This window comes from Phoxinus phoxinus, assembly GCF_949152265.1.
Source record: "Phoxinus phoxinus genome assembly, chromosome: 22".
Classification (NCBI taxonomy): Eukaryota; Metazoa; Chordata; class Actinopteri; order Cypriniformes; family Leuciscidae; genus Phoxinus; species Phoxinus phoxinus.
Window position 1 is genome coordinate 23,418,484 of NC_136897.1, and position 14,894 is coordinate 23,433,377.

Below are 14,894 nucleotides of genomic sequence, written 5' to 3' on the forward strand. Positions count from 1 at the left end.
TTGATGATGTGTGTGAGTGCTGGTAGAAGTGTGGGAGAAATGGCTTGTAGAAGGTGTGAGGGGATGGGATCTAGAGGACAGGTGGTGGGGTGACTGGAGAGGAGAAGTTTAGATACTTCTTCCTCGGTCAGTGGAGAGAATGAGGAGAGAAGGTGTTTCGGATTGGGAGGGGTTGGACTGGGTTCCTGTGTGTGTGGAGTTGAGAATTGACTGCTGATGGTTGTTGTTTTGTTGGTGAAGAAGTTAGCAAAATCATCAGCAGTTAAAGAGGAGGTGGGTGGTGGTGGAGGTGGACAGAGGAGAGAGTTGAATGTCTTGAAAAGAGTTCGTGTGTTAGCGGTGCTGTTGATCTTGTTGTGAAAATAAGAAGATTTTGCAGCATGAACATCAGCAGAAAAGGAAGAGAGCAGAGATTGATACATACTAAGGTCAGTTTTGTCTTTTGATTTGCGCCATTTCCTCTCTGTTGCCCTGAGTTTAGTCCGGTGTTCACGAAGAACCTCAGATAACCAGGGGTTAGAGGGAGTAGTACGTGCTGGCCTGGAGGAGATAGGGCAGATATTGTCTAAAGAAGAAGTTAGAGTGGAGCATAAAGTATCTGTTGCGTTATTAACATCCAGAGATGAGAATTGTGAGTGTGAGGGAAGAGAAGATGACACAGCAGTGGAGAGATGGGAGGGAGAGAGTGAGCGCAGGTTTCGTCTGAACGTAGCTGGTAGGGGGGTTGGTGGAGCATGGGTAGTGAGTTGTAGATTGAATGTAATGAGGAAATGATCAGAAACATGGAGAGGTTTCACCACAATGTTGTCTGTGATGCAGTTGCGTGTGTAGACCAGGTCCAGTTGGTTGCCTGATTTGTGAGTACCTGAGGTGATGAGCCGTTTGAGATCGAATGAGGCTAGGATTTAAAGTTTGTTCAAGATGTGCAAACAAAACTCGAGTTTAATCAAAAATTTGGCATTTGAAAACCCTCAATCATCAGGTATAGGAGAGTTGCAATTGCCGTGGTAGATGTGCACCGGGCCATCGCAGTGATAGTACAGCTGGAAGACGTCGCCGTACCCATGTTCCCTCCACCAAGTGCAAAGCTGCCGGTTCCAGCCACATGAAAGTGGGTAAAACAGTTCCCTGTGCTCCATCCCGATCATGGTGAAGAAATCCTGATCGCCCAGATGCCCTCGGAAGTGGTATTTCTCAGCAAGCTGGGCAATCCGCCCGGGCTCCAGAAGCTGGTTGTATAAGGTCGAGCGACGCATGGCTTCGAGGTTCAGAAGCATTACGCCGCTGTTGAAGCCGGGCAGGCCGTCTGGTGGAGGGTCGCCTACATGGGACTTGGGATTCTCTTTGCGGTACTGCCAGAATGTGTGCCTACAACACACAGAGAAGACAGAGGAGAAAAGATTAAAGCAAAGAATTGTAGCTTTAGTATTATACCTAGGTTTACAGATGTGAACAAACCCTTAAACTCAAAAAAGACAAGAAAATTGATGACACTGCCCAGGTATTTTTGCAAATAAAGCTGTTTTTATCTCAAGAACTAGGTGAAAGTAGTGCTGTTTCAGGGAGGAGAGACTTCACTGAAGAATAGTGAAGCTAAAAAAAGGTGCGCCGAATATAGAACGATATTTCAGGTGTAGGATGCATAAATCATAGATAAGTAAAAACAAGCATTAAGGTCTGAAAACAAGAGAGAGCTGCTCTACAACAGAGAACCAGAACCCACAGTTCTGCCAAAACAAGATCTTAAAAACGGCATAGAATGGCTAAATCGTAACTTTGAAGTATGAAGTTGGAAAGTGAAAAATTTAATCTGAGACTTTGACGTGAGATTGACCCAAGGCTATAAGCTTGAGGCGAACTCAATTTATGGGCTGTGGCATGTGGAAAATCCTAGCATGGTTTTTTTGTTTAGTTTTTTTAACTGGGAATTTGCGGTGATGAAGCATGAGGGCTGGTGAAAGTCCAAGACCATGCACTGCTCACACCGAAGACTGTGGAGTGCTAAATCTATGCTTATTCAAAGTAGCTTTGATCCATCAAGTCAATGCCCCCTGCAGGGAATTCCTCAGAGCTTCTCCTGAACTTCATAGATTCTCTCTTGCTCTAAAAAGCCCAAGCTGGGTAGGAAACAACAAAGAGATTTCTGAAGCTGCTGCTCCTGGACAGTTCATTTGACAGCAGGAGAACAGAACCAGACAGGATGACACAAACTTAAAGCTTTTATCTTTCTCACAGAGACTCCAATTTAGTGGGAGAATTTCACAGAGAAGGCTTGCTAGAGTCAACAGGAGCGCAGGTAAACAAGAACAAGACAACACCAACTCAGGGTCCTTCTGACGCTTTGATGCTGCTGAAAGAGTTCTGTGGGATACATGTTCCTCTAACAAGTCTTTACTATAAAGTTCAGGTATAAAAGTTCATTCTTTTGTTTAAAGGCCTGTCCTGCATGTTTATTTTTAAAAAGCTGCCAACATAAATTCACAATTAAACGAATTTGGTTGTAAAGATACAAAGAAGTACGCTTTAAAGCAAAATAATTTACCCAACAAAAGAACATTTTGGTCATCACTAGCCGCGTTTCCATTACCCTTCAAATTGCGCAAATTGAAATTGCGAATTGAAAATACGCTCAATGGAAACACGTCAATTTCGCAAAAACTCTCGTTTATCGCAAAAAAGTTTTTACGCTCGCATGAGGAGGTTTTTCAGCCAATTCGAAAAAGGAGTATTTCGCAAAACTGCAATGGAAACATTTTTTGCGCATTTACAGTCACCTGACTTAGAAGACGCGGTGTGTTTGGGGTCCGTGTACGCAAATAATAATAATTATCATCATTATTATAACATTTACTAGGCTACATATTTAGATGACGCTTTTATCCAAAAAAGGAACAAAGCAATTCGTCAAATGTCATTCATAATACGGCCGACAATAATAATACAGGGCTAAGATTATCACAAATAAACACAATATTTTGACGCATATCTAAGGGTATGTGTGGAGTGTGGAGCGCGCACTACATGGCACGGAGGCGCGGGCGTGAACACTTGCATTTTCCTATTAACAGTGAAACAACTTAATATAGCCTACTCTATAATTTCTGGTCATACAGAAAATAATAATACATTATTTATAACTACTTTTATTTGTGTAAACAATAACAAGAAAATGTTGTGCTTTTGTAAAATAAAATAAAACAATCAGGCTTTCATGATCTCCCTGAACTGGAGCGCGAGAACTGAAACATATAGCATGTAGCTAAAGCTTGAAATGACCACTTTAAAACGAACAAATTCGAATCGAAAGATATACATTTTGTTCTGATTAAGTAATCCGTATGAAAGGTGCATTTCTCTCTAAAAGCGCATCTGCTTAACAGCGGAGATGTTTTTAGCCGAGTTAGAAAACAATAGTTTAGGCTAATAATATTAATGGCTCTTCTTATTCAGCACTGCGGGAAAATGTAAATTCCAGGTTCTAATTTGGCCTTAGAAAACCAGTAAAATCAACATGTTTTCCATATTAATTTGTGAATATTTTACATGTTTAATAAAGGGGAAAAAATTCATTAAATAAACATCTGAAAATTCGTCGATATTTACTTTTTGGCGCAGCAGTTGGTGTAGCCAGTTCAAATTAAAATTGTGGTGTTCAACTTTGCGTTTTAAAAAGACAACCGTTTATTTTTCGTTTTTCAATTACGGGTTTAAAAAGGAAAAAACGAATGGACACAAAAGCAGCCTACATGGATCGTTTGGAATAGGAGACAGAGTTCTTTATTAAATTCATAAAATAAACAATATAGCCTACAGGAATACTGGATTCTAAACTTCAAAGAAATGCCACAATCAAAACCTCAGAGCAGAAATGAGGGTGAAACACCCAGAAACTCCTTATATTTCGTTTGGAATATAAGGGACTTTCCCTGCCATTAATGCTTGGATAATACGTACGTCTCCTTCCATTAATAATAATAAACCTCTAATGCGGTGGCTGTGAAATTATATAAACCAACGTCCGCTGCCGTGATTTTTGGAATGACTTATCGCGAGAGAAAAAAGGACGTTTTAGTCGCATAACATCGGTTAATGGAAACGCCGTCATTTCGCAATAGTTTTTTATCGATATTTAGATAATAGCGCAAAACATTTGCGCAAATCTGTAATGGAAACGCGGCTACTGACATTGTTCAATTTCGTTATGACTTTCTTTCTATTAGTATTGATATTTTGTAAAAAAAAAAAATATATATATATATATAAAAAGCACCAAAAAGTAGTGATGGCCTTTTAAAACCTTTGCATTATTTTTTTAAAACCAGTAATTTGAAAGATGAAACTGCCAGTCACATTATTTCAGTAAATAAGGATTCAAGACATAACGGTTTCAAAATTTCATGTTTCTTATCAGCGTATGGCGTTTCCAGAGCTTTGAATCATTTTGCGAAGCAATTTGTTCAATTGACTCAAATTTTCCAAAAGCTTTGTTTCTTCCATCACTACCAAAAAGGACAAAAGCACCATAAAAGTATGCAACTAACAATAATTCTGATAATCAGTTAACTTATTTCATTAATTATAATATAAACTAATAATATATATATATATTTTATTATTGTAAGTTATTCTACAAATAAAAACATGTAAATGTATGAATGCATGCTTAAATGTTGAATCAAATAAGTTATAACAAAGAAAAAAGTGAGATTTGAGAGCCAAGATTTTCAGTTAAATAAACTACTTTTATTTGTCCATTTTTTTGTCCGTGTTTCTTCACTGGAAAAGAGCAACAAAGTGATTATTCAACATATTTAATGTTCCACAGAAGAACGGATACTGGTCTGCAGTAGAACTGTGGTTCTGAGGTGGTATGATACAGAATATATTAACCACTTTCTGTGAGTTTTAAGAATTAAATATTCATTAGGAGATATGAACAATGCTGCACGCTAAATCTAAGGGCATGACTGAAGCACTCTGGGTCAGGATCTGTGCGTGCCAGGGCCGTCCCTAAAGAACGAAGCTTCAGAAACACACCAATTATAGCCGCATTATCCAGTCTTTAAATGGAATTGGTGAAGTCAGAGTCGAAAACAGCGGGTGTCACCTTGTGGGTTGAGAAAGCAGAATGTCAACTTCCTGTGTCATCTCTTCAGCTCAGCATCGACATTTTAACACAAACAACTTTTCCCTGCTGTTTAACGGCCTCCTTCATAAACTCCAGAGGAATGTCAGATGGCACATCCACATTTCATGTCTAGTTTTACTATCTTCTTTATGAGTGGCAAGACCTATTTGTCTGTCTGAGAGGATGTACGTGCTCTGCAGCACAATAGAAGAATTCATCACGATCAAAAACTGGATGTATAGCAAACCATGGTGGGTATTTTTTCAACTAAACGCGGGGAAAATATTATTTAATAGTATGCATTAAGGATACATAAAATGCTACCTCTGACATTAGCATCAGAAAATACAACTAATTTATTGTTGAAATACAGCTATGTCCACCACAGAATGCTGTTAAACACACATAATTAATATAATATAATAAATATACTATAAAACATATATTTATAAAATATATTATATTATTATTATTTGGTTAATGACAGAGGTCTTTAATAATATTTTTAAAAGAACATTTTATTTTATTTTTTTATACAAATTATATTATTTTATCTAACATAATATTATATTACATTACATTATATCTTAAAGCAAATTTGTAAAATAATTAGCAAAAATATATACTGCGATTATATTCCAAAAAAAAAATGAAATGTAATTTTCAAAGTCATTTCACAATACAAAAAGCGATGGAAATATTCATGACCTTCAGTCTGTTTTTACTAAATCAATGTATTAAAATGAAAATGCTAGGCATTTGCTAGGACGTTCTGGGTGGATGTTGATATGAATGAAAGTTTAATGTAGAGTGTATGTCCAAATCCTTCAAGTACGAGTAACTGTGAAGCTAGCCTTAAGAAACACCGTTAACAAGGTCATCATTTCCACTGCCTCTTAATAGGCCCATTGGGCTTTTACACATGAAATAAACATTTCCTTTAAATGGTTTCGTTCTTGGAAATGACAGCATTACGCACTTATTTTTTTTTTTAAAGATTATGAAAATTAATATATCATGGCAAAACACCATGTGGCTTGTGTGTACAAGAGCCACTCAACTGACACTTCAGTAAACTGCAATTAGTTGCTGGTGCTTAAGTATTTCAGAGCTTTCTTCTGTATTAAAAACCAATTAAATGCTAATGTATTTGCTTTTTAGGACATTAGAACCTGCGCGAAAAACCAGAGGAGACTTAAAAATGGGAGAGAAATGAAAATTATCACCCGATTAAGGCACTTCCTCTAAAGAGGAGGAAGCTTTATTCACCAAAAAGTTTAAGATTTTTTTTTTTTTTGGACAAATATTTAATTCATTATTTGCTAACTAATTTTTCTGTCATTCTTTCTCAATCGTTTGCACTGCACCTGCCACTGGAAATGATCTGCCATTTGCCTCAAGCAGACGCAGCCAAGCCCCCATTTGAAATATGTCAAACAGCGGCTCTCAAAAAATGAAAGAACATTCTGTGCCAAGCTCTTTGTGTTTTACAAGAGCAGAAATCTCTGTGTGCCAAACAAACAGGTTCAGAAACAAAAACAATGCTGTCATTCCCCATTCACAGTTTTATCATAATGCCTAATGAACACTGTACGAAGAAAATCTGTAGAAAAAAACAAATAAGATACTGGTCATTTTCTGCCAGAACATTATCCATTAAGAAGTTTTTGTTTATGTCCTTTAACCCTCACACACAATGCAATGCGAAATACCAGTGAAAAATCAATATGGAAAATTCACATATTTGAACAGTACATTGTGCCCAATTATTAATTTTAGCTAACAATGAAGGTGTAATACGAAAAGAGAGTCATTTTATGTGCCCTGTATGTATTGAGACTCAATTCATTATCAGATATGAACGGCATACATATATTTATTTATTTATTATAAATGTATTTATAAAAAGTGTTTATATATATCTAAATAAAACATTTTATATATTTATTATAAAAATTGTAAAAGGTTATTTGAAAACCTGTGTGTAATCTTTGTATATACATATAAACATAAATTGATATACTATTGTATTATACATATATATACATTTTTTTTTCATTCTACGCTTATTAGATTGTTGTACTGTTAGTTTAGCAACATGTTAATGTCAATCTCTGTTACGTGACAGACACCTCAATGTCGAATGTCCCAAATACAAATACCTGTGACTAGGATGTTGCATTATAAGTGAGTTCACTAGGGTTTTGGAAAATAACTAGTAGTGACACGGTTATATGGACATCAGACACATTCAAACAATAGTGCCAAAGGGATGAGGATACCCTCTGGGAACCGGGACCAAAGATCAAAAGTTTACCGCCTGCTGACCACTGAAATGCAGCGTGCTACTTTTAATCTCGACAAAGCCTTTGGCTAAAGTTCAAAGCTGAATATTGTTATCTGATCTACTGAGATTTATGATACAGCAAAAGTAGAAGGAATTCTTGCAGTGACCATGAGCATGACAGTGATTCTGCACTCAAATACAATAATGAACTATTCCTTAAAAGACATACACTTAACACGATTAATGCGTACTCCTCCTTTTCATAACAATGCACATCTCAAGAAATCAGAGTACCAACAAAACAACAACAACAAAATATCAAAAATGCCATCACTATAAAATCAGTGTGGTAAGTAAAGATAAGACTTGCTGGAATTCCCTGCAGAGTATGTGAACAGAATCAGAAAGAGGGATCTTATGCAACACGTTAGTGAAATATTAAACACGGCACTCTGAGAAGCCAGCTGAATTTTAATGCGTCATCAAAGATGAGCATTTCAGTGCCAACGGCAGCCGCTGAACGAGGCCACGGGAAGCCCCATCCATCAACGCTCGGCTCTAGAAGTCAGGAACTAACTGGGACGGAGGAGAAGAATGATTGGGGGAAGAGAGCGAGCGAGACAGACAGGAAAGATTCGAGCCTGATGGAGGAAAAACAGGGGAAATGAATCCTTGTGAAAACCTGCATGAGTTCTGGCATAAAATTCAATTTAAATCAAGTCATGAAACAAAACAATGAGAGATTTCTAAACTCTAGACGGGTATGTCGATGGGCTGAGCACCAATGGAAAAAGGACCGATTGCAGATTTCTTATGAAATCTTGAAAAATTCTTACAACTGTACAGCACTTTGGTCAGCCTTGGTTGTTTTTAAATGTGCTATATATATAAATATTGTATTGGTCAGATGACATTTCGGTAACACTTTACAATAATGTTTAATTTGTCAACATTTTTTAACTACATTAGTTAACATGAACTAACAATGAACAATACTTTCAGACTTTCTACTTCCAAATCTCACGATTACTGAATTAAATGTGTTACTTGCGGTTTCTTTGTGAAATTGACTAGAAATGTTCACTAGTGTATGTACCAGCACAGTACCAGCTACTCTGCAACGTCTCAGTCCAAATCCAAACACGATTGAAATCCAAACTCAAAAGTCCTGACAAAATGTTTATGTCAGGACAACTGGTTCAGAAAGCAAGAGTGACTTTCTTCCAAACAATGTTAAAGCCCAGAGCAGAGAAAGAACAGAGAGGGAGGAAAAGAGAAAAAAACATGAAGCGGTAATGACGTGCTGCCAAATACAGTAAGTGAGAGCAGGATGGGCACAGATGTGGTAAGTGACGAAGATCCGGAGCCGGAGTGTTTACGGACTGGACATGGGTCTTAATTTGCAGACCCTGAGGCTAGACAAAGCCCTCTGGTTACACGGGAGAACTGATAGAAATCTGTTTGTATAGACTGGAGTCCTGTCAGCACTGCCACAAGGCCTGACTGTTTCTGCAATCACTTCCTGTCCTGAAAGAAAAAAGCCTGGCATCACAACTCCTGAAAAAAAATGGAAATGATATAACCATTTTAACAAATGGTACAGCTCCAATGAATGTCCTTACGTCATCACAATACTGATACTGGAAAAATAAAGCTTCTGATCAGTAGGTTTGACAGACTGACTGGGATTTGAAAAAAGACCGCGAACTAACAATGAAAACACAGCCCAGTTTAATGCATATTAGCATGCAAACTTAGTCCCCCTGTAGTCAATAATATTAATCCTTAAAACTCACCTAAATAACATATTTAAACATTCTTTTCTGTGAAAAAAATTCTTCATGACTTAAAATAGCTTGAATGTAACTCTAAACCCTTGCCTCATTTATTATACGCAGGTTCATGAATATGTAAATTAGCCCCGCCTCCACTCACATTTACACCAGCTCAGAGATCCACTGTCAACTTTACTCAAGTTACTATAGTAAACGCTGCACAATGGTATCGCTTGATTCTTTACAACATGTGTCACATAACGGTAAATAATTTAATATGATTTGATTTTACTTGACTACATTATCAAACAGCTAATAATGTGTTGCTACTGTTACACAGACCATGTTCTGTTTCGCATGTCAGTCTGCCTTCTAAAGATCAGCATAGAAACGCTTCGAGCACCATAGAACGTCAGTGGAGAAAGGCATATAGTTCATCATAACATCGTAATATACATCATATACACATAATTCACCCGCTATATTGCTTAAATGTACCTGATTTTTCATATCAACAGAAAAATATACCGGGATATCCTGGCTTCTCTTGAGACTCCCCTGCTTTGCAGCATATAATGATGATTATGCTAAAGCCCGCCCACACGTTGACCTGATTGGTTACAAGGTAGTTTGTGACGTAAGGAACACCAGCGATATTAAACTACGTTTTTGAGACTCGGTTTCACTGCAGTTTTAAGGAGAAAATACTCAGCAATGGTGTCGACTTATGAATTTGCACATGGTTTGTCTTAAAGCATTTTAAAAACACCACATAGACATATAAACAACATTAAACATACTTTTCACCACAGGGTGAAAACAAAGTTTCTATGCAAAGTTTCTTCAACTATACAAATGCAATAGTTGCAGTTTGAATGCAATATAATGTTTGTGACCATATAAAAAAAAATATTGTTTAGACATTTCAGGGAAACCTTCATCAGAAAAGCAGAAATTCAAGTTATCTCGTGAGCACACGGACAGTCTGACTGGACTGCCAAATCTGCACATGCTGAGATTAATGACAAACAATGTCCAGCTGGAGCAGATTTCTTTTGTGCTCCAGCAAACATTGCAAAATTCTTCAGTCTGATGCTTCCATTCTTTGCTGGAAAAAAACAATCTTTAGTCAGGGTGGTTGGGAAGACGTAAATATAGGCTATGTAGCTGAGATGTTTATGTGTGTTTGACTGAACATGTGTAAAGTAACACAGACTGACAGCACCTTAAATGGTTGTGTGAAGACAAGACTCGCTGCTGCTGTAATTAATGCGGACAGCAGGCCCTTCACAACTCTCAGCAGAGAAAATGACACAAGAAAACTCTTTAAACGATAGATGCTAGACAAGTGCCCAACAACTAAACACCAGGGGCTTCTTCCAGACACAGCAAAAGAACATCGAGCTTCTGTGACGGCGAAAAGTTCAAAGAGAACCGTCAGACGAGACAGAACACACTGGACATCACAAGCCATTCTGACAGGACATGTGCCCACCACTTTTACACATTTTGCTTGGTCAAAGTGTGTACTTAAAATAAGAAAGAAAGAAAAAAGCCAAGTCTCAGAAACTTCCCTGGCTCAAAGTTTTTATTTTTGTCTGAAGACAGACAGACAGACAGACAGACATAAATTGTGATGAAAGCCAAAATATTAAATCTTATTGATGTGTATTTCTGGAGTAATCCACTATTTTTACATAAAGTAGAAATGTATCTGGGGGGTTTTCGATCAAAAATATTGCACAGAACATACCTTTCTGAATGCCATAAATATTGTATTTACAAAGTTTGGTTGACTGTAACTCAAAATTAAATCTTAATTTCAATCCCATATGGGGATCTTAATGTGGGTCCATTTTGAAATTGTTGAATTTTACCCATTTTCAAAGGTCTAAAACCAAATGTCACTTTGCTTAGCTGATACTTTTCACATTTAAAGGGGAATATTTGAAGAATATAAAATGTTGAAACTAGAAATGTATTACATTTAATTTAGGCATCAAAACAATATACATGATTAATGTTTTAAAGATTAACATTTGAGTGAAAATTTAAATAAAAAGCGACAGACGGATAGACAATGATAGTGCAGTAACTTATATCTGAACAGGATTGTTTGAAGTCCTCTACAGTCCATTTGTTTGTCTTTTGAGTCTCAGGAGTTTAATATTCAAATATTACATTTAGCAGATATGGGGATTTTATATGGGGAGCAAACGGCACAATTTAATAAGCAGCCATAGCATGAAATCTGCATGTGCTGTAAAACCACCTGACACCTTTAGTTAAAGAGATGACTAAAAACCTCTTCCATGGTTGAAAGAACCCACAAATCAACAACACCAAAAAATTTTTTAAACCAAATCATAAGATGCCTAAAAAGACAGAAGTATCAAAAACTGCAAAAGTAGTTACGGATTGTTTACTGCTCGGAACAACTAATCTCCATCCAGATCTTATGAAAATTACTTTTCAAGCCAATCAATAAATAAACAGGAGTACTCAAAAACAAATAATAATTTATGCTTAAGTTCCACAGAGAGATAAAGGGTGTGTGTAATTGTTGACATATTGAAGCTCTCAATCCGATTAGATAATTCCCAGCTCGGTGTTTGCATTCACTCCGAGCCGTGCGCTCAGCCAGGAATCCAGACCCCTGGCACGCTGCCACGCTCCATTTTGTGCCCTGGTCCGGTCGGAACAGAGGCCGGTGGAAGGGAGAGGCTCACAACCCAGATATGAGGACTCAAGTGATCCTGAGCTCTGGCACCTCTTCACATCCCACTCAGATGCTTCATACATTCCATACAAGCAACATAAATATGTTCAAATCTATAATTGAATATCCTATACATAAAATGAGTACAAAATGCATTCCAAATTATGTTTCATTACTTTAAAGGTCTGGGAAAGCAGCAACCAAAATGTTGATTCAAGATATATTTTCCAAAACCAGTTCTCAATATCTTATGACATTTTGCTTCTCAAAGAAATGCATCTTGTTTTAAGAACGTATGATGTTTTTACTGGACAAGATAGCAAAAATGTTGGTAAATGAATTGATCAAAATCAGTTAAGCAATAAGAAATGAAAATATTTATTTTTTATAAAATAATAAAAAAGAATTCCAGCTAAAATTCCAGCTAAAAAAAAATTGTTTTGTAAAGCCTGATGCTTTGTGTTGTCTGTTCGTGGCATGCTGTAAGTTGCTCTGGATAAATGACAACCAACTTACTCCCATGTCAAGTGTAAATCAAAGAGACAACCTGCAAAACAACTGAACCAATAAGCAAGAAAATGTAATGTAAGCTTTTCAGAAGTGATCCCCAAAATAGTTACACCCGCCATGCTAAAAAAGTATGGTCTATCGTCGAAGTCTCACTTCATTAGCTAAAAAGCACATTAGCTAAAATAACTCTTCCCTAGCTAAAACCAGTGCTCTGGAGAGAAATCTATCTTCAGCCCTGCTGTGTGTTCAGCCTCAGCTGCAGCAAGAGTAATGCAACAACACCGAAAGAACCACGCACCTCAGTGCCAGGAGACGCCGGACATAATGAGCATCGCCAACAAAGCACAAGACCAGTGCCAGCCGGGCAGAAGGCTTAGAAAACACCAAAAGTGAATTAGAGGGGCCTAGGGGGTCATTGTTCTGGCACAGGTGTTCGATGTTATCAGCAAACCCCAGTGCGTCTGCTGCTGACGCATCTCAGCGGTTCATTATGCTTTTCTCATTCTTCTCAATTGTTTGCGTACAGTAGTTGTGTGTGCAGTCCGAGAACTGTAGTGGAAAACCTGCACTCTGTTGTGGAGAAGGAACACTCATGGGGACAATCTTTCCATCAGCGTGGCTCATTTTCAGAAATGATATTAGCTCCTCACACAGCTGAAAGCCTGATCACTACCAGATCAAGTGTAGTTCACTTTCAGGATCCTCTACAAAATGATGAAGAGACAGATGAAAAACGTATTGACAAAACATGATGAAATGTTAGATTTCAAAATGCTTGTATGGGGGAATGGGAAAAACAATAGTGAATTTATAACACCAGGTTAGGAAAGGTCACATCTATCAATATCACTCTTCAATTGACACCGCTCTCTGGAATACTTGATTCTGTTTGGTCAAATAGTAAGATCATCATTCACAGCAACTAGCTATCAAAAGATTTGGGGTTGGTAAGATTTTTGAAAAATGTATCTTATGCTCACCAAGGCTGCATTCATTTGATCAAATATACAGTAAAAACTGTGGAGTTTACTTGGAGTTCTGTTACTTAAAGGAACAGTTCACCCCCAACTTACTTTTTGTTCCATCTTGACTCAATCTGAAATTATAAAATTTATAACATCATAAAAAATAAATTTCTCATGCAGAGCTATTGCTTTTTTTGAGATACCAATCCAATTATGTCAATATGCTTTCAAGGAAGGAGAACATTTAATAATATGAGCTAAAAAGACAATGGAGTGAGTATAATATGGCAAGGTTTTAAATGTTGGTGAATTATTTAACATAGAGACGTGCTTGCTACAATTTGAGGTTGTTTTCTTACACAAAGACTTGACTTGTGGCCCTGACTGAAGTGAGGCATATCTAATGGAAATGTAGGACAACTGGAAAGGGAAACAACAACCAACAAGGGAATGCTGGTGACTATAGCGCCATCTAATGTCATCCGGTGAACTGCTATGGTAACTCCTCAATCAAAATCAACATTAATCTGATAAAACATGCCTGTATGTTCAATCATGCGGGTCTTGACACCTTTCGGTTAAAGGTCCTAATAATTAAAGCTGTTTAATACATTTGCGCATGTATAAGGAGACTGAACGATTTATAAACTTGGAAAGTCTGCTTCAAAGGAAACACAACATCATTGTAAGGTTTGTGTGGGTTTTTAAGACCACAAGCCCCTACAGTCTTTCCATCTCTCACACTTACACAGAACCACACAAACACAGAAGTAGAAAGCAGCCAGAAGAAGAAAAAACAGCCTCCTTTGTGAATTCCTATCACCAATCTGAGCTTCCTCCTCATGTTTCGGTGACTAAACACTGGAGCTATTAGAAACGGTTTTCTGAAAGCTCGAGTCACATGATGGCTCTTGGAGAACACTGAAAGGCTTCCACCTCTATTCGGTTCCAAATGTGTCCCAGTTTCGTGTCAAGCTTGACTTTGCCAGGCCACAAGACAAACGGCATTGACCATTTCAACGTTCTCTTTGGCAAGGGAAACAGGAGAACAGGTTGTCCAAAGTCTCTTTCAGGATTTGTTTTGATCAAACTGTATAGTAGGACTGTGCTAGAGCCAATGTCACAGTTTTGCTAAACTTAAATGCAACATAAGACTGCACCTCTTTTTCCTGTGCATGTTTGATGTACAGTATTAGTACTTGCCTAGTATTGCCAAAACAGTATCTGATGATATCATGGCATAGTGATGGTGCTAGTGTATCAGATGGTAATACCATGAGATTTTGAAATATACCATGGTACTACATGATCATCATATTTACCATTGTACGATCATGGTACACTTCCAAATGATCATGGTATTACCATGTAAAATACAAAACAAAATGGTATTATGGTACTTTTTAGTAGGAATGCATCAATCTTGTTAATTAACTAAAACTCATTTTTGATATTGAAATAAAGCTGAAATTAAATGTAAATTTTACAAAGAAAACCTTGGCAACTAAAA

General features: G+C 37.3%; 1 protein-coding gene across 1 annotated transcript in view; it reads right to left on the reverse strand.

Annotated features, from left to right (window-relative positions):
- Positions 1–896: 896 nt before the first annotated feature.
- The window catches only part of xxylt1 (xyloside xylosyltransferase 1), a 29,924-nt gene continuing 15,926 nt past the window's right edge, over positions 897–14,894 (reverse strand). Inside the window, exon 5 of the mRNA XM_079597757.1 lies at positions 897–1,368. Coding sequence (XP_079453883.1) covers positions 972–1,368 — 397 coding nt within the window. The 3' untranslated portion in view covers positions 897–971. The remainder of the gene's footprint in view (positions 1,369–14,894) is intronic.